This window comes from Lytechinus pictus, chromosome 3, assembly GCF_037042905.1.
Source record: "Lytechinus pictus isolate F3 Inbred chromosome 3, Lp3.0, whole genome shotgun sequence".
Taxonomy (NCBI): Eukaryota; Metazoa; Echinodermata; class Echinoidea; order Temnopleuroida; family Toxopneustidae; genus Lytechinus; species Lytechinus pictus.
This window is the reverse complement of record NC_087247.1, coordinates 68603094-68624464: the sequence shown is the minus strand read 5'-3', so window position 1 is coordinate 68624464 and position 21371 is coordinate 68603094. Positions and strand designations below refer to the sequence as shown.

The 21371-nt window shown below is 34.8% G+C and overlaps 1 protein-coding gene across 1 annotated transcript; it reads left to right on the top strand.

The window, feature by feature from the left end:
* The first annotated feature begins 7757 nt into the window (after window positions 1–7757).
* LOC129256775 (aminopeptidase N-like) lies at window positions 7758–18119 on the top strand. Its single transcript, XM_054894938.2, has 5 exons — window positions 7758–7867; window positions 8746–8916; window positions 10484–10624; window positions 11105–11186; window positions 12179–18119. Exons 1-5 carry the CDS (start codon window positions 7851–7853, stop codon window positions 12329–12331), a joined length of 564 nt encoding a protein of 187 aa, XP_054750913.2. The 5' UTR covers window positions 7758–7850; the 3' UTR covers window positions 12332–18119.
* The last annotated feature ends 3252 nt before the right edge of the window (window positions 18120–21371 follow it).

The following is a 21371-nucleotide window of genomic DNA, read 5'->3' as shown; positions in this document are numbered from 1 at the left end:
ATTTTAGGTTGCTGCAAAATTCAGAATTTTATTCTCTTTGAGAAAAAAAAATATCCGGAATTTTCTTGGTTGCCATACGGGTAACCATGATGGCAGTTTTGGATGCCAATGTCACCCGGGCAACCGCTAATTTCGAGCCCTGCTTTGGAGTGGGGATTGTGGATGGAATTTCCCTCACGTGTGATCTGTTCCTTCTCAAGATTCCTTTGTTTGGCTTTGATACTTCGTAAGACCTGGGTTCCTCACAGACTTTGGATACTTTAGCTGGTATCCAAGTGTGGTCTCTTGTATGTAGAACTCTCACTGGCTGTCCTACATGCAGAGGTGGTAGATCAGAACTTGCATGTCGATAATGCACTTCCTTCATCTTGTCTTGCCTATTCAAGAGAAAATCAGTGGTAGTAGAATCTCTCGAGAAATAGTGACTTGGCAATGTAAATAATAATAATAATGATAATAATAGCAAATTTTTATATAGTGCTTTTCCCAGAATGGCTCAAAGCGCGTTACAGCTTATTATTGTGGTTCTGATGGGTCTACCAAATAACATTAATTTCTGCTGGTGATCTCATGTTCCTTTCGACTTGTGTTGCTCTCAAGTTCATCATTGATAGTTGACTGTCTTGGTCAGTCTGAGAACATTTTGTCAACAGATTCTTGACTGTACGAACCATCCTCTGAGTTAATCCGTTTGATCTTGGATAGTGTGGAGAAGAAATAATGTGCTTGATATTCCACTTTTCTTCTGCTGCCTTGATTGATGTTTCTAGCATGTTTCACACTGCTTTATCAACTGGTCGATGTCCTTATTGATGTTTGGCAAGAACACTGTCTCACGAGCAAGTCATCTGGTACTTTCGATTCCCATGTGTCCTAGGTGAAGCAGTCTAAGGATATCATTCCTCAGTGACTTCGGTACGATGACTTGACTTTCCTTGGAAGAGTACTCCATGTGATAATCCCATGCTATCTCTGTACGACCAATACTGCCTAAGGGAGTTCGGTAACTCTTGGATTGTTTCAGGTCAACCCTGAGTAACTATCTGCCATAATGATCTGAGAATTGGATCATTAGCTGTTTCTCTCTGAAGTTCTGTCCTCTTGTGCTGTCCGAAGAGTAATAAGTCGATCGCATAGTATGCGAATCTTTAATCTCAGAGCAGATGGATTTAACTCTGACATCTAGCGGTACATCGCATGCTTCCTAGGGATTAGGAAGTCGACTCAACGTATCGGAAAGAATCTGAATTTTCCAGGTCGGTAATTGACTTGACACCTATTTCCTTGGACTTTGATAAGCGATCGCTGTAGATGTGGTGGTGCACTTCTAAGAGGTTTTTTTTCATATAATTTCCAGTGGTCTGTGATTGGTTATGACTGTGAATTCCTTCCCAAACAGATATGTATTGACTCGTTTGATGCCAAACACTAGGACTAAGATTTCCCTCTCTATGTTTGAGTAGTTGGACTGTGCAATGGAAAGACTTTGGATGCAAACGCAACAGGTTACCTTCCTGAAGCAGGTATGCTCCTAGATCTTTCATTGATGCATCTACCTCGACAGTTGTCTCTTTCTCTGGGTCATGGAATTGTAGACATTTCAGGCTGTTCAAGGATTGTTCATGATCATCGTCCCAGATGAACGGTACTTCCTTGTGAAGAAGTTATCGAAGTGGTGCTGACTTCTCCGAGAAATTAGGAATGTATGCTGCTAGGTATTTGAACAATATTAGGCATTTCTGAACATCCTCTTTGTCCTTGGGTAATGTGTTGGCTTTTACCTTGCTAGGATCTGGGTAGATATCTGATCTAGTGCACTTGGAGCCAAATAAGTTGATAGCTTCTTTCTTGATTGTGCACTTGGAGCTGTTGAACACTAAGCCTTCTTGCTTTGCTGTCTCCTTGAATAAGTACAGCTTCTTGTCGTGTTCCTCCTCCGTTCTCCCTACAATAGCTATGTCATCTGCAATGCATATGCAGCCTGGCACCTTCTGGACAATCCTATCCATGTGCTGCTGGAAGATGTCTTGGCTATTGCATAAACCAAATGGTAATCTTTGGAAGCAGGACCTTCCAGATGGTGTTCGAAATGTGGTGAGGTCTTGACATTCCTCAGTCAGGTGAACTGACTAGTAACCAGCCTTTGTGTCTAACTTGGAGAAGTACTGGGGTCCTTCAAAGGTAGGTTGGACCTCCTCTAAGGTTGATACCTTGTGTGGGCATCTCTTCAAGGCGTTGTTTAACCTCCTTGGTCAAGACAAATTCTGATAGAACCGTCTTTCTTCACAACAGTGGTCATGCACCAATCGGTGTGGTACTCCATTTTCCTGGTGACTCCTTGCTGCTCCATCTTGTCCAGTTCAGCCCTGATCTTGTCCTTAAGGTGTGCTGCACTTGCGTGGTGCGTCTATGGTAGGTTTAGCGATGTCCTTGACATGAAGCATCGCTTTTCCTTTGAAACTACCAATAGCATCGACTTGCTCTGGAAATACTCGTTTGAGATCATTATCACTTGTGATAGGTGTTTGTTTAGGTTTATTGTTAGGTGTAGGTGTGTCATAATTGTGCATTGAGGGAATTGTGATAATTCCAAGGTCAGGGCAACCTAACAAGCCTAGGATAGCTGAAACCTTGACATCTGCTACATAGAATATCTGCGTTGACCATTTTGGACTGTAACATTTTATGTCTAGTGTACCTTAACATTTAATTGGAATCTCACCATAAGCTTCGTTTTACTGGTGTTTGTTTCACTAATGATTCCCACTTTGAACTTTATAGGCACGTACTGTGATAGTGTTAGCACTTGCACTTGAGTCAACTCTTAGGTAGAGCTTATGTTGACCGACTCTGTGGGCATATTGTGTCAATGTTAGGAAATGCTACTGTACCTTCTGAATTTAAAACTGTGGTTGGCCCATTTGTGTGTATTGTGTCAAATTATGCAAAGTTGGATGGACTGCCTTTAGACTGATAATTATCATGATCTGTGATAGTATCGTGTGCTGTGTCCATTTCGGTGATCGGTTAGTTCTTTCGACCTTTTGATTTTGATCGTGATTTCTTTTGTTTTGGTTAACGATCATCAGATACTATGTCAGATCTTTGGTCATCTGAACTATGATATAGTTTTCGACTATGATCACTTTTTGATTGACGACAGAATTTCGCCCAATGACCTTTCACTGTAGAGAGCCAATTCCATTAATATTGACCCCCAAATTGTTCATAATTGTCTGAGAATGATAATTGAGTTTTTTTCCTTCATTATGAAAGAAAAAGGAACAGAGTAGTAAACATAACAGATATGAAATATAAACAGAATTTTTAAATTTTGGCTCTTCATAAATTTAGAAAAGAGTTAGACCGTGTTCGAAAATAATCCTGATTTTGGAATACAGGCCATGGATTCAAAATACAGATAAGGTGGGGGTAGCTTTGACATGTCTTTCAGTTGTGTATTAATTTGTCAGAACTTCATCTCTATTACCTGCAATGCTAGTGTATCTTATAACTGCTTACATTAAACTTTATGAAATAAATTTATTTATGTCTTTTTTTGTCTTTACACCCTACTGAATCATATACATTTCTATTACCATGCACATGTTATGTACCATGTACATTACGGTGTGTTAGTCATACCAACGCAACACAATCGATGCGAGAGGCTGATCAAAGCTATTGAATTATTTGAATGACTACCATAATCACTTTGCAATCGTTTTCATGGGTGTGACTGCCACACTGAGGTTGCTTTTTGGCCTCACTTTAGCGCAAAATCGGTTAATACATTCAGCATATTTTCCTTCTATCTGAAGCAAATGAAGATACTTATGGTGGCATAAAGCCTGCCAATATTCTCGTTGATACCTCCTCTTTCATATCGAATGTTGAGATTGTGCATTTATTACTGCTATTCATAATAAATCTGATCAATAACAGTGCATGTTCAATTTTTTTACCAAAAACAAACAAATTTTGGCCAAAAGTCTTAATTCTCTCAAAAACTATATCAACCGACTTTAAATTGAAGAATAAAGGGATTGTAGTAAATTCTACCAATAAAATAATAGATAATTTCGCTTTTTATTAAGGCCTATTTCCATTTTCTGGTTTGAAAATGTGACAATATACATTAGTATATCCAAATCTGCGGTATGCAGTAAAAAAGCTAAATTTCTGACAATAGAATTTTCACGTTTGAGACATTATAAGTTTGTAAAGAAAAATGATATCATTTGGAATTTCGTCCACTCAATAGTTGTACATTAGGAAAGTTTTCTAGAAATTTTCAAGGCAATCCCATCATTTTCATCAGATTTATGGTAAATCATGTATTTCGCAAATTTTCAATTTTTTGGAAACAAATCTCAAAATTACACTTTTCTTATGAAAATCTCAGCCGAATTATCTTTTCATCATCGATGAATAGTATCAACTTGTAGAAAATTTATTTTTCTTTCATATGACACTTATTTTGTGGCAAATAAATGTTTGTGTCGGAATCTATGTACGAAAATCCAAATTACATGAATATGGCGGCCATTTTGGACGCCATCTTGGATTTGAACCCCATGGGACAATATTTTGTTTTGGGAACATCAGAATTCGTTCACTAGACATCTTAAGAATTCCAAAAATGTAGGTTAAAAAAATATATCAATGGGGTGCATGGGAACCCTATCTCCCTACCAGACTATATGTTCCTGGTGGGTGTTTCATATTAAAACCTCCTCGTAAGTTATGAGCAACTTTGCGGAGAACTAGTGATCCTTTCTTAGGCACAAATTACTATAGTTTGGTGTATATCATTTACATGTACCACAAGAAAGGATCACTAGTCATTTGTAAAGTTACTTGTAACTTACATGTATGAAACACCCACTGTCTTTGATCAAGAGGCACCCAGAAAGCCAACTCAAATTTTAAATGAAATGCATTTGAAAGTTTGCAATTGGCAATGTGTATTTCCTCACCATGACAGAAGTTCAACACCATCAAAGGAAGGATCCTTAATTATCGTTATTTTTAGTATCTTTATCGAATATTAGATCAGATTTTTACTGTTTAAACTCACCTTACTTGGATGTTACAATTTGAGACATTCAGATACTTTCTCGAATGTTTACACTGTTTCATTTTTATACACCCATCATAGGCGGGACGTATTATGGTATCACGCTTGGTGTCCGTCCGTCTGTCTGTCCATCCGTCTGTTAACCTTTCCTTGGAAACGCGATAACTTCAGTTTAACTTAACCTAGGCTCATATAGTTATGTATGATACTAGCATGGATCCCAGGAAGCCTATTGATTTTGAGGTCCAAAGGTCAAGGTCACAGTGACATGTTTTCATCTTACCATTCTGCAGTCCTTGTAAATGCGATAACTTCAGTTTATCTTAACTTAGACTCATATAATTTGCTGTGTATGATACTAGCATGGATCCCACGAAGCCTATTGATTTTGAGGTCAAAAGGTCAAAGTTCAAGGTCATAGTGACATGTTTTTATCTTACCCTTCTGCAGTCCTTGTAAACGTGATAACTTTAGTTTAACTTAACCTAGACTCATATAATTTGGTGTGTATGATACTAGTTGTTCAGAAAGACCGCTTCAGCAAATGACCTGATGACTATTGAATGACACAAAAATGAAATTAAGATATTTTTTCAGCCAAGTTGAATCAGGACCTTGATGACAAGAAGCTGGAGGTAAATGACCATTGAATTTTCTGAAGTCATCTCAGAAACTTTTTGTCTCACCTGCATAGCAGAGTGAGACTATAGGCGCCGCTTTTCCGACGGCGGCGGCGGCGTCAACACCAAATCTTAACCTGAGGTTAATTTTTTGAAATGACAGCATAACTTAGAAAGTATATGGACCTAGTTCATGAAACTTGGCCATAAGGTTAATCAAGTATTACTGAACATCCTGCCTGAGTTTCATGTCACATGACCAAGGTCAAAGGTCATTTAGGGTCAATGAACTTAGACCATGTTGGGGGAATCAACATCAAAATCTTAACCTAAGGTTAAGTTTTTGAAATGTCATCATAACTTAGAAAATATATGGACCTAGTTCATGAAACTTATACATAAGGTTAATCAAGTATCACTGAACATCCTGCATGAGTTTCACGTCACATGACCAAGGTCAAAGGTCATTTAGGGTCAATGAACTTTGGCCGAATTGGGGGTATCTGTTGAATTACCATCATAACTTTGAAAGTTTATGGATCTGATTCATGAAACTTGGACATAATAGTAATCAAGTATTACTGAACATCCTGTGCAAGTTTCAGGTCACATGATTAAGGTCAAAGGTCATTTAGGGTCAATGAACTTTGGCCAAATTGGGGTATTTGTTGAATTACAGCCATAAATTTGAAAGTGTGTTGGTCTAGTTCATAAAACTTGGACATAATAGTAATCAAGTATCACTGAACATCCTGTGCGAGTTTCAGGTCACATGATCAAGGTCAAAGGTCATGTAAGGTCAAAGAACTTTGGCCACGTTGGGGGTATTTGTTGAATTGCCATCATATCTCTATAAGTGTATTGGTCTAGTTCATAAAACGTGGAAATAAGAGTAACCAAGTATCACTGAACATCTTGTGCGAGTTATAGTAGTTTTCAAAATCAGCACTGCTGCTATATTGAATCGCGTGATGCAGGTGAGACGGCCAGAGGCATTCCACTTGTTTCATAAGAGGTCATATAAGGTTCCTAAAGAGTAGATAATTCACCCACTTGTGCTTGATTATCTTGCTGCTGCTGCTCAAGAGCATGAATTATCTTCATAATCTTGCCTATGAAATGCTTTTGGAAGGAGTTTATGCACTCATTTCTGATGAACAATGTGGAAGTACAGTTTCACCTTCCTGTGGACAATGACAATGACAATTAATTTATTAGACCCATGTCACTCTTTTTCGGGTATTGGAGCCACTTTCATACAAACTTTACAAGTAACTCAAGCAAAATCTTTACACAGATTTGAGTAAGGTCTCTGACGATGAACACACCTTTCCTATTATCCTTCAGCTTGCATTTAACCTTCATCCCCTCTACTTTCTCCTCTCTCCGAACCATCTTCACAATAATGGGGCGAGGCCTTGTCGAAGTATTCCTCGTGATCACTCTGTGACTCACATAAATATCCTCGCGTTTAAGATCAACTCCCTAATTCCTTGACTAGATCGATCACCATCCTGCTGGTATCTCCTTCGGATGTCTCCTTGAGGCCGAACACTTTAAAGCTGTCTCGGCGTTAGTATTGCTCTAGACGGTCGTCCTCGAAACGTGTTGACTGGAGCTCCGGATGAGGAACTTCCACAGCTACAAGCTTCAGATTTTCCATAGCCACTTTCATAGCAGACGTAACAGCCTGAGTCACCGACTGAATGATGATGGGCTGAATAGCCAACAACACCTTGGACACAATGTCAGCAACCAATCCATCCCCTTCTTTCACCTTTGTCTGGCTCGAGCTCTTAGCTGGCTTTATTCCACTGGCAGCAACCACATCATGTGAGATAGTTTCCTCCGGCTGGTGCAGATCAACAGATGGGATGCTCGGTGCCTTCAGTGACACTTCATCATCAAAGACATCAAACATGTTTTTATTAGATGCCATAACAAAGTAAGAAGCTCATGATGATACCAAACAGAACTTTCTGATCTGACAAATAAATTTTATCCCCAATTTCAAACCTTTGTTTAACCAGATACATGTAATTGTTGTGAATGTTCTCCTTAGGTTGGCACGGAAGACTCTCCTGAGTGCATTCAGACATCTGGGTGATAAGGATACTTTAAATTGGGCTTACAGAGAATACAAGAATTGGATGGAAACTGGCTCAACGTAAGTTGTTCAGGTTAATTACTTGTATGATAGGGGATGGGTAGGTTGGAGGGGAAGTACATGTAGATGAAGGGAGAAGAGCCCTTGAAGAGCTGCCAACTTTTAAGAAAAGTCATGATTTTTATGATTTTCATGTCAAATTATGCCATTACGCTTTTGGACTTCATTATTACGCTTTTGAGGTAGAATAGGTTTGTACGCATTTAATGTACATGTAGTAATACATTACACACTGGCGACATTTACATGCCTGACTAGGCAAGCTAGAGCTTGACAAAAGTTAAGTAGCACCATGGATAGATATTTCTAATAACCATCCTGTCGGGTTGGCAAAACTTGGCATTTATGTGTATTGTGCATCTGTTATGACTTTTGAGCTTGTGGATTACTACTTTTTACTTTTAAAGGTTGGCGCTCTACCCTTTTCAAATTTTATGTTGGATATTACATTTCATGGCAATATAATTCTCTTGCATGGCAACAGAGATCACAATTATTTTTTTTCAAGTGGACAAGGTACTCATTTGCTGTAGGTCAAAGGTCATTGCAGGTTAAACAACAAGGATAGATATTGGTATTTCCTCCTAATTTCAAATGAAAGTGGTATAATTATTCATGTCCATATTCTTTGAGGCTCATGTAAAAAAAATGTGTAAAGTATATTTCCACATGGAAAATTTGTTTTTAAATATATTTCAAAGGTGAATATTTAATATTTAAATATCATAGTGTTAACGTAACAGTTATGTTGATTTGAATAATATAGGCAATACTGCCAGAGGTGTAGGATATGTTAATTGTTATGTGATGAAATTGACTCCAATATTTTATCTGTCCAAAAGAAATAAATTGATATGATCTATTTCATTTTCCTTCAGTACTGTAGGAGTGAACTTACATCATACCGTTCAATGTGGAGGAGTACAAAAAGGTGGAATTGATGAATGGGAATATGCTTGGAATAAATACCAGAATACAAGCTCTCCAACGGAGAAATCTATTCTTCAGAATGCCTTAGCATGCTCACAGGACATGGATATACTAAGCATGTAAGTTATTTCAAGGTTGCACAATGTTTTTACACTATCAAAATATATAGACTATATCAGAGTTAGCCATGTCACAAATGACCTGTAATGTTAGTATTTTTCTACACTTAGATCAGGTACTCACAAGTAATAGAGGTTTCTCATGAATGGCTTTTAATCCTTTTTGAAAATTAAGTGCCTCCTTCTGATTCTTGGAATGCACCATGAGTGAACAATATATTCCTTTAAATTTATGCATGTGTAGGGAACTAGTTTGTACATTATTCAAGTTTATTGCAGTTTTGTTTGTTCATTTTTGTTTTGGTTACAAGTTCATTACTTTTAAGCCAGAGTTCACAGAGTCCTTTAACCCCTCTCTCATTTTAGGACATTGCTCTACTCCAAAATAACCCTAATTTACTTTCCCCTTTTCTTCAGTCTCCATAAGCATTCTTGCCTTTTATCCTCATTTATCTTTGTTATCCCCATATCCTTTGTTATCCTCATCCATCCTTCATCCCTTGCACCCCACACTTGATCGTTCCTTTTGTTATCAAATTCATTTATCTCTTGGTCCTCTCAGCTATGTTAATTACTCCCCTCCTCTCTCTTGGTTGACTGAATCATGAATATCTATGTTGTAAGACTCCTTATGTGTGATTGGTTCTTATTCATGATGATGCGTTACTTCTGTTATTGTCATCCTCCAAGTTAATTTGAATATGTATTGAAATCTAGTACCTTGTGCAAAGAAAGCCTAGAGAGGAAATGAAGAATAAATTATGCCCTGCCAAGCTAAGGCAGTTGAGCACAGACCTTCAAACCAGCAACATCTACCTCTTCATCTGTTCTTGTTCTGTGTTGGAAGAACTCGCGTATACTTACAGCTAATAAAATATAAAATACAGCTCCTACACATGCACCTTTCAGCTATGAGCACCCAGAGACTGTCTATGTGTATTCTTATTGAATGTTGGAGGGTCAATTATCTGATTAGATTTAGGGCCTCAGAGGTTATTGTTTGAAAAATTAAGAAGATTAAGTGTTTAATTTATTCTTAATATAGCTGTTGCAGAGGCATACATTTCAACAGTATGCAGTCAAGAATCCATCTAGTTTCATAATTAAGCTTGACTGTCATCAAATGTCTATAATATATAATGGTCTCAATTAATTAGATATTATACTATCATAGTATTAACATGAATGATCTTCAATTACATATTTATAGCTCTCCAAAATGGCTACAAAAACCAAAGTTAACATTCAGTTTATTCTGAGCCTCTTGGGATGGCTTGTGAAAACTATGATGAAATGAAAGGGTCACAGACAAATTAACATCAAGAGTTCAAATTTTTGAAAGAAAGGTTCCACAAAAAGTCTTGCTGTGATAAGCTTTAAAAAGGTGATATTTATATAGGAAATTTGTAAGGTAAAATCACTTAAGTGCCTTTACTTAAAGTTATAACAGAGCTTTATAGGATGTTTTCATCACTGAATGAATCTTCAATGGAATCTTGCTTCCAATGATTCACTGATATTTTCTTCTGCTGCATATAAACTTATAAGCACCTTTCATGTTATTCAGGTACCTGATCTTTGCACTGAATACTAGTAAGATTCGTCAACAGGATTCTGATTCAGTGATCTCAGATGTAGCTTACCAACGATCGGGGTCATACTTGGCTCTTAATTATGTCATTGACCATTGGGACCAAATTCAGAAATCGTAAGTTCTCATTTTCAGTGTTACATTCAGAACTGTGATTTAAAGTTGCTTCTAGGACTAGGCTATTACAAAGATATTGAGGACTTTTGATCTCAGCTGCCAACTACCAAAAAAACTTAGCAAATTCCATCTAAAATAAACTATAAACATTTATATATTTTTTTATTCATGATTTTGTCCAATTGATGCAAATTTATTCAAGAAGTACATAGTGTAGTATATAAAACATTCATATTTACTTGAGATTTGTTTTCAAATAATATCTATTTAACATCTTTGAAAAAAAAATTGACAAATTTACCTTCTTTATATCATTCTCTTTTATTTCTTATTGCATTTTGGTGTTTATATTACTCTACCCACCATTTTTTATTCATTATGTTTTTAGGTGGCCCATCTTTCTCTCCCTTGTAGCATTCACGTTATAACTAAAGAGTAAGCCTCTCTTTACTACTGTTTACCATTTTGTTATCTATGTAGAATTGGTACGCAACCATTTGTGATGGAAAATCTCATTACTGATACAACCTGGTGGATATCTACACAGACTAATTATGATTTGGTAAGTTAACATGTTTATTCTTGTTTGTATGCCTGTCTATGTTAATTGTTTTACAGCATGTTAAAACTTGGACAAAAGAGGTTAGATAATTCTGAAAAAGTACGGGACAATTGTAACATTTATACTTACCTTTCCAAGAATACTCCATTAACATTCATTATTTTTCTCTAGTTTGGTCACATAATGATTCTTGAGAGCCAAGTCCACCAAACAAAATAATATTCAAATGAATATAGAAAAAGCAAACAAGCATCATGATGGAAATTTCACTAAAATTAAATATAAAATGAAAGAAAAAAATGTTATGCCATTTATGTTTCCCACTCGCTATTTCTTTAGTATTGTATAATGCAATATATGAAATATCTTTTTTTTTCTCATTAAAATGTGAAACAAGATTTGATTTCTCCCTGAACTTATAGAATTGTCAATGTCACGACCGTGATTCAATGAAAAGCTTCCCTCCTACCAAACTGCACAATTGATCTATTCTTTATTCCATATAATAAAATACGATGAAATAATGAGTGTGTGACATTGTTGGCTTTCTCATTTACATATCAGCTGTGGTATGTATATAATTGTGTTGTAAAAATAAGCAAAGTTGAAAATGTCTAAACTTAATTTACATCCGTTTTTGAAGAAATTTTCAGTGGTATGCTTGTTAGAGTTTTCTTTCTTCTTTTCAAATAACAAACAAAATATTTGGATGGACTTGACCTTTAAAGAGCAAAAATCACTTGAAGCCCTTTCACTTTGGGCCATTCCCAATATGATAGAAATGTGCTTAGTTGGATCTTCCTTACAGAGTAGGAGGCAAATGATTTCTGTCTGTCTGCAGCTTCATGCAATACACAAGCAGTATACAGTAGCTCCATGTTCCTCAATGTTACATAGGCAACATATTATTTTAGAAATGATATCATTGTATTACAAGGAATTCTATTGACATTAAATTCCAATTGATTGATTATGTATGTTTATATCAACAGGTGTCTAGATTCTTTTCTAGTGTTAAAGCTTTAACAGCTCAGCGTACCTTGAAACAGGCCCTCGAAGATATATTGATGAGAATCACATGGAGGAAGAAGTATGAAAAACAAGTCTCTCTCTGGTTCAAGGAAGCCACTAATCAAAGATTATAGTCAAAATTGGAGACTAAGCAATAGAGCTGGGGTATAATGTTTGTACACATTCTGTTCCATCTCATGATTATTTTGCATATGATTTTAAAATATCTCAGAAATCTGGAGGGACTTCATTACAATGAGACAAAAAATTTCACCATTTTGGTTTAATCCTTTTTGCCATCATCGATGGTAGTGGTTGCTTGCACTTGTTTTATTGATCATGCGACATGCTGTGATTTGCTAAAGCATTGGTGACGAGCAGTCTTCTAGAAGTCCACATTTAAGAAAACCATAAATATTTGTCAGCACCACAAAATCTAAGCTGAACAAATTTAATTACATTGTCTCGGCTTAATGAGTAAAAACAAATTTTGGAGATAAATGAAGGGTATAACTAAGAATGATTAGGTATTAAACCCTAATTTTTTACTACACAATGTACATTAGATTACCAGCAACCAGGTATTATATATTTCTCATTTGTAAGTCAGATAGCTGAGAGAAGAAGATAGAGAAGAAGAGGCAAGCAAACAGGAGAGAGGAAATTGTGGTCTACAATATTAGTGTCAAAATATGAGCTTGATACAAAATATGTTAGCAAGTACTTCTTTATACTCTGATATTTAGGCATTGGCTTGCCATAATCCAATTATATATGTAAGATTAGCTTTATGAAACTACCTCCACCCATGATTTCCTATTTCATCATCTGACATATTTTGTTCTTATATTTTAGCTCCATTAAGTGTTATTTTTAACAAAGTGGATAGTATGCTGATAATTTAACTTAAGTAATTCCAGAATTAACAAAAACTTTAACATATTGATCTAACTTCTTCAATTTTCTTGAAAGAGACAATGAATCAAATAATTTATTGAAATGGTACACACATATTATTGTTTCTTCTTATTTCATATTGCATTTTTTACGTCTTTTCCCTGCTGGGTTTAAATAATTTGTACTTGAGTAACTGACACTCCTTAACAGCATGGTTCAAGTTAACATGTGGTTAACTGTACCATTTATAATATCAGATATAAGATTGCTCTTAGCATCATCAGTAAGGTGTATTGTCAATTACAAGATTATTTAATCATAACAAGGAAAGAAAGAATTTCCCTGTTTCCAAAATCACATAACTTTATAACAAAATTGATTTTGTAATAATTGTATTCAAGTTAACATGTGGTTAACTGAACCATTGATAATATCAGATATAAGATTGCTCTTGGCATCATCAGTAAGGTGTATTGTCAATTGCAAGATTATTTAATCATAACAAGGAAAAGAAGAAATTCCCCGTTTGCAAATCACACAACTTTGTAACAAAATTGATTTTGAAATGATAATTGTATTGAATAACTTTGTTGTGGAAAAAAAACTGGCAATTTATGCATGGGGAATCACACTTATGGACAAGCATGCAACTTAAAAAAAAATCCAAAGGTCATGTAGAAATATTAGTGATTTGATGAATGTTAAGGCACTCTTAATGTATCATCTATCCTTTGACCCTCTCACACTTCTCCTGCCGGCCACTATTAATATTTTTTTTCTACAGTTCAGTAAGCTCAATTTGAAAATATCATATCTTTTCCTCACTTTGAGATTCCATTCAATTAACGGTTAGAATTTAAAGTAGCTATTTCTGAGCAAAAGATTGTAATAAATGAAAATGGTATTTACTGTTAGTTTGGCATAAGAATTGAACTTTGTGAGTATTTAAAGGCTAACATTGGCTTTTAGCCCTAGCTCATCCACGCCTGCCTCTAGAGATTAATAGGATTTTCACAGAGAAGTTATTCAATGAGTGCACATATCCTAACAAATTATTTTAGTCAAGCCATTTTTGTTTTTTAAAAGTTATGGCAAAGTGAAAAAGGGTGGAGTTACTTTTTAGTTTTTTTTAAGTGCAAAGTCCACATAGTGGATATTCTCTCTGATTACCATTTTATTGCCATTAAGGTAGAAGAAAACTCATCTAATGACACCTAGGCCCCCAAATATACCCCATTCAATAAGGTGTCATTAAAGTTTGAAACTTGATTTGATTGATGATGTGGATTGTGGATTCATTTTGCCAAGGCGATGAATGATATTGATAATGCTGCCTTGTTTTTATGATAAATGTACAATCAATCCTGTCCTCTCAACTTGTTTACTGTATGAAACATATCTCATTACATCCTATCAAACAAGAAGCATTTTTACAGGTTAATCTGGTTCACCTGTAGGGTGCTGGAACCCTGCAACCACATACATGATAGTAAGACAGATTAGTTAGCGAGTCTTTACATGATCATGTATGGTTAATTACAGCTATGTTATTTCTAAGTTTGTTGTATTACTTAAGACCAGTAGTCATTGTCAGTTGAAATAATAGTTTTTCATCCAACTACGGTATAAACTTTTCTTATACATTCCCACATTTCATGCTAATAAGTAACTTCTTTCGAAGGAAATTCATACATTCCATATGATAACCATTTGTTTTATCTATTTTTATTTATTTATTATTATTTTATTTTGTTTAATTTTTTTTATTATCACAACAAGGGTATCTATAGCAGCTGGAAAGCCGATTTGCATAACCCTTTACAAAAATTTACATTAAGATACATTCAACATCAAATAAAAAAACTCAAATTACATGAATTCTACATCATAACAAACAACAAAACTCATAGAAATGTTGTTTATCATGTTGGGGACGTATGTGTTGAATTATGACATGCGGCCAAATAACATAAAAACATTGAGTTCTGACTAACCAGAAAGTATCACGGAAGGGAAGGGAAAAAAAGAAATGTGAGACTTAGAAAGAGAAGAAGAGAGAAGGAGGAGGAAGGGTGGGAAGATCGGGGACAAGAGAGAGAGAGTGTGTGTGTGTGAGTGTAACAATAAACGTTTCTACTATCATACCTTGATCCTGGAAGATTTGAATGGATCAGTATAAGGTGTACATTATTGGAGTTAAGCGGCTGCTATGAAATGAAGCATAGAATACATAAAGACGCTCATAATATCATGATATGAATTAACATAAATACTGATAGTACATGCATTTAGAGATAAAATTGTATTTTAAAGTTGTAACAAATACTAACAGATTAATGGCAAGATTTTTTTTTTTCCAGTATTAACATGATTCAAAGAATGAAAAGATGAGTTCATCATCATAAGTTTTTTACACAGAGCAAAGGAAAGGGAGAAGAAAAGACAATAGAATAGGAATTAGAAAAAGAGAGATATTGAGCGAAAGTCAAAGAGAGAGAGAGAGAATAGGTAGAAGGAGAAAAGTAAAGAGATGAACCGAGGAAGGAAAAAAAGAAAGTGGGCTTAAAGAGAGATTGGGAGTCACGACAGAGGGATGTGCTAATTATTATTTGATTGCACTTCCTAATAAAATTTGACATTTACTAAACGGCATTTTTTAAACAGTATATTCTGGGGGGTATTACTTATAGAATGCTTTGATTTTTATAAAATATTGCATTGTGGGTCGTTTCCAGCATACTGGGGATGAGAACAGATGAAGTGTCTGCACACTTTATAAACAATTTATTTTTCTTTTCTTCCCTATCCGATCCTCCCTTTTCACATCCCTCCCTCTTTCTATATCTGTCACTTTTATTCCTTCCCTCATTTTCACTCTGTCTATTTGACTTTGTGAATACAACTATTTCCTTTTAGAGGAGATATTCCTTATAGAAATAGTAGATTTTAAGAGCATAAATCTATTAGATCAAATCTTGTTCAAATTTATTCAAAATTGAATAAACAAAATTTCAAAAATATTTAATTGTCATAGGTTGAATTCTTATGTGTAAAGTAATAACTGCTTTCACAGCTTGCTTTATAAACATATATTTGATTTTTTTTTTCACAAATGAAAAAAGTGTGCAATTATATGTTCCATAGCTTACAGTATAAAGTTTAATCTTTTATTTAATTTCATTATTTTTTCAGAAATGTATGAAGAATAAAGGATATCATGTAATTCCTTTGCATTTATCATGTACATGACCACATTATGTTGCTACTTCAGAGCATATTACTCTGCATAAAAAACAAATTACAAGTATGAATACAAAGGCAAATCTAAACGAAAATTATATTTTTAAGAATATCATTGCAGAAAATTAATTGAGTGCATTACATCATGATTATTATAATTCATACTCTTTTGAAAGGAAATAGTTCCTGTCATTGTCCGATTTGATCACATTATTAGTCAATGAATGAGAGGGCTTTTACATGTAGCAAGCATTGCATGTATGTTGATTTTGCTTGAAATCTTAATCTAAAAATGTTCTGATGTGCTGTTTTTGGTTTTCTTTTTGTATATGGTAATGCATAAAACTAGCATTCATTTTCTATTGTGTATGTTGGCACATGAGACTAAAGAAGCCAAGATGCTTCTTAGACAAAATATTAAATTTATTACTTTTTGGGGGGGAGGGAGTAACACAGAAAAAATATATATTCTCAAATCTAAAGTTATTGAATTTACTTTTGAACTAGTCTTGGAATTTGTAAATCATGTGAAAAAAGGGAGCTGTATATTCTCAAACCAGTCACGTTTGTTTTCTGCTGTCTTCTTGGTATGAGAGGTAATACATGCTGTACATGGCTTGTGGTGTTTAATCAACTATTTAGTGATACAAGTTTTAATAGAGCCATATTTTTTTCATCAATTCTCTGTTGTAATTTTTTATATCAATTCTTTTTGTATTCTGTCAAATTGGTTGTAAATCCTTTTGAATTTAGGTTAAGATTTGATAGGTATACAGTATATCAATTTTTTTAATGGAATATCATTGGATTGGCAGTATACTTCTCTTCCAAAGAGAAAAAAGTTGAAAATGTGGTTTTGTAGTAGTGCTGAGTAGTGTAGATATGATACATGGATTTTGAATAGCACAATATTCTCTTGTGATTTGTTAGGTGTACCATAGGAGCTTATTGAGGGTTCTTAAGGATTTCTAGATCTTATGGTGAGTGAAGAAGTTTGTATACCATTTAATGTTTGAATTGTAGTAAAGTATTGTTTGAAATATAGACTGCACATTGTTGTTTGAAAATAAGTCAGATGTGGATTGTTTACATACATGATGAACAAAACTGTTTCTTTGTATTTTATGTTACCTGTACTTTGTTATATTTGCTGAATATTTTGCAATTTTTCTTTTCTTACATTAACTTAATATAGAACAGGGTATATAATTATAGTTCTAAAGTAGGTTTATATTGCCTTTTTTGTGTTACATTATTTTTAGTACTCATCTTGCCATTCATTTGAGTCCAGTACTTAAAAAAGAGAAGATGAGAAGGTAGTAAAGAATGTAAAAGACAAATGATAAGAGCTGAATAATTGACACCACGGATGAGAAACTAACACTGATTGATTACAGTATTTTAATACAATTGTTCAGTAATGAGATGTAAATTTGGGGAATATCAAGTAATTTTACAGTCCAGTACTTAGAGAAAGTAAGAGGTATAAGTGATAGAAAAAGATAGATAAAAACTCATTGTAAAAGATTAATGTTAAAGTGACTTCAGATCAAGTGAGAAAGGATTATAAAAGGAGATTGTTTTAAGTTTAAAATGAGAAATAAGACAAGCTTTTTTGCATTTCTCCAGATATCTTGATTTATCACTAGATAGTTGGTACTACTATTAAATGTTTATATGCATTTAATTTATAGACAAAGTTTAAGAATAGATTTTCATTTTAAGAAGATGTTTATGGCGTTATTTTTCCAAAATATGTGTGGATATTAAAACTGAAAATGAAAAGAGATGTTCAACTCATTTTTGTTATTATGATTCATCAAAAATATGTCTGAATTTTTTCTTGTGTTACAAGATCCATCAAGACACCCTGAATGGAAAAGGCATTTCCTTTGAATCTATAGTGTTTTAAAATGCCCAGTTATGAGAATATATTATGCATCACTGTTTACACATTGCAAGAATTATAATAACACTACATTTATTTCATTCAGGGGAAAAGTCTTTGCCCAATTTACGTAGGCGGATCCAGGGGGGCCCGCCCCCCCCCCCCCTATTGGCGGAGCAAAAAAAAAGAAAAAAGGGGGAAAAAGAAAAGACGAGAAAAGAGAGGAGAAACATAAGAGGAGGAAGACGAGTGAATAAAATTAGATGAGGGGAAGACATGGAAAATAATTTTTAAAATCTTTCTTGTCACTACACAGTATAACATTTTCTTTCGCGCTTCGCACTCACATTGCCTTTTAGGTGATTTATATATCTTGCTCAATATGGAGCTTAAATCAAAATTTTAAGTCAATATACAAAACATGTTTCAGCTCAGAAATCGAACTTTCATTATTTTGTTTGATTTACAAATTGATTTTTAAAAAGTGCTCTGTAAAAATGTATGTTTTATCTTCTGAATATTAACATTTTCTGCTCGCGCTAGCGCTCGCAAAATTTGATTTGCCAGGTACCTATTATTTTCCTGTATTCCATAAAGTTCTCAAATATCCCTATTCAGGTCAAATTGTCAAAACGTAACAGCTAGCGCTGCACGCTCGCATTTTGATTGGTGATTTGATATGTATATCTCAATATTGATTCTATAACAAACTACTTAAAATCCCCATTTCATGAGTTTATCAAAAATTTCGGGTCGCGATTTGCGCTCGCATTGATTGCTGAAAATAATTAACTAATGCATCTTATTCATAATTACAAAAGTGCTTTAAATGTCCAGTTTCCAGGCCATAATAAATTAACAGATTTCGCGCTCTCATTAGGCTTATTAGATTAATAAATAAGATATTAATTTAATAATCAAAATGTCCCCTTTTTTTCAGAATGGAATATCGATAAGTTTCATCTCCCGCTTAGGAAGAGAAATAGGAAGATAGTCATCATTTTCATATGATGATATAATGTTCTTAGAATGTCCTTGTCCTATGTCAAAACTCAAAGTAATAAGAATTAAACATATCAGATCTTTTTTTAACTGATTCATATCCACCTCACAATTTTCCTACAAAGTGCTTGAAATACAGAGCTTAAATTGACCCCTTTTTCAGATCGGAATATCAAATATTTTAAGCTCGCGCTCGTTTTATTGATTTTTATGATGAAAAAAATATTTAGAACGCCCAGATTCTAGGTCGAAATCTGAAACACGCGCACGCATGTTTATTCAGATACGCAGCTTGTTCTCTTTTTAAATCATGAGCCTATACATTGTATATCCAGTTTCAGATCAGAATATCAAAAATTTTCTGCTCATGCTTTGCGCTCGCATTATTAATGTAGGAAGATACCAAATTATACCAATTTTTTTCATCATTTACAAAACATAAAGAGAGTGTCCCGTTTTTAGGTTTTAAATCTCATTTTTTTCCGTTCGATTCTGCGCTCGCATCAATTGTTTAGTTATATACTTATACCATTCATGATTACAAAAAGTGCATAGAACGTTAATTTTTTAGGCCGGAACGTCAAAAAAATTTCAGCTCGCGCTCGCATTATTTAATCATTGAAATATGTATCGTCCTTATGGCTAACTGCAAAACGTCCTTCACACGTCCCTTTCGACAAGGCCAGAACGCATATAAAAATTTCTGCTCGCGCTTCGCGCTCGCAGTAATTATCTAGTTACATACGCATCTTGTTCAGGTTCACAAACATTGCCCAGAATGTTCAAATTTCAGGACAAAATACATTAAATTTAAAAATTGTTTAGCTCGCACTTCGCGCTCACACTATTTAAATAGGGCTTATGAAATTATTACTCATGTATATTGCTTATAAGAACAAAGCTAAGAAATACTGTTAGGACATGGACGTTTTGCCCCCCCCCCCTCCAAAAAAAAAAGATTCACGATCAAGAAAAAAAGAGAAAAGGAATGGGATAAGGGTGAAATATAATATTATTTTCCAAATATTATATAAAAATCTATCACGAACTTGGATTTTGGTAATAAAAATGTAAAAAATTTTGCTCGCTCGTAACTTCTTATTGATTTTACTCGATTCGCCATATCGAGCTCCCTTAAAATTTTTGGCTCATTACGCCACTGGGACAACCCCTTCAAAGAAACAAACGGAAATCAACTTTGAGCGACCGATCGGGGAAAATATGGGTGAAAAAAAATTCGGGCCCCCCCCCCCCCCCTATTGGCGGAGGCTGGATCCGCCCCTAATTTAGTATTCAATGAAACGGTTTTTGTCTCGCCTGCATAGCAGAGCGAGACTATAGGCGCCGCTTTTCCGACGGCGGCGGCGGCGTCAACATCAAATCTTAACCTAAGGTTAAGTTTTTGAAATGACATCATAACTTAGAAAGTATATGAACCTAGTTCATGAAACTTGGACATAAGGTTAATCAAGTATTACTGAACATCCTGCCTGAGTTTCAGGTCACATGACCAAGGTCAAAGGTCATTTAGGGTCAATGAACTTAGACCATGTTGGGAAAATTATTTTCAAAATCTTAACCGAAGGTTAAGTTTTTGAAATGACATCATAACTTAGAAAGTATATGGACCTAGTTCATAAAACTTGGGCATAAGATTAATCAAGTATTAGTGAACATCCTGCTCGAGTTTCAGGTCACGTGACTAAGGTCAAAGGTCATTTAGGGTCAATGAACTTTGGTCAAGTTGGGGGTATTTGTTGAATTACTATCATAACTTTGAAAATTTATGGATCTAGTCCATGAAACTTGGACATAAGGTTAATCAAGTATTAGTGAACATCCTGCCTGAGTTTCAGGTCACCTGACCAAGTTCAAAGGTCATTTAGGGTCAATGAACTTTGGCCAAGTTGGGGGTATTTGTTGAATTACCATCATAACTTTGAAAATTTATGGATTTAGTTCATGAAACTTGGACATTAGGTTAATCAAGTACCACTGAATATCCTGTGCGAGTTTCAGGTCACAAAACCAAGTCAAAGGTCAGTTAAGGTCAATAAACTTAGGCCATGTTGGGGTAATTGTTGAAGTGCCATCATAACTTTGAAAGTTTATGGATAGAGTGAATGAAATGTGGACATGGGTGTAGT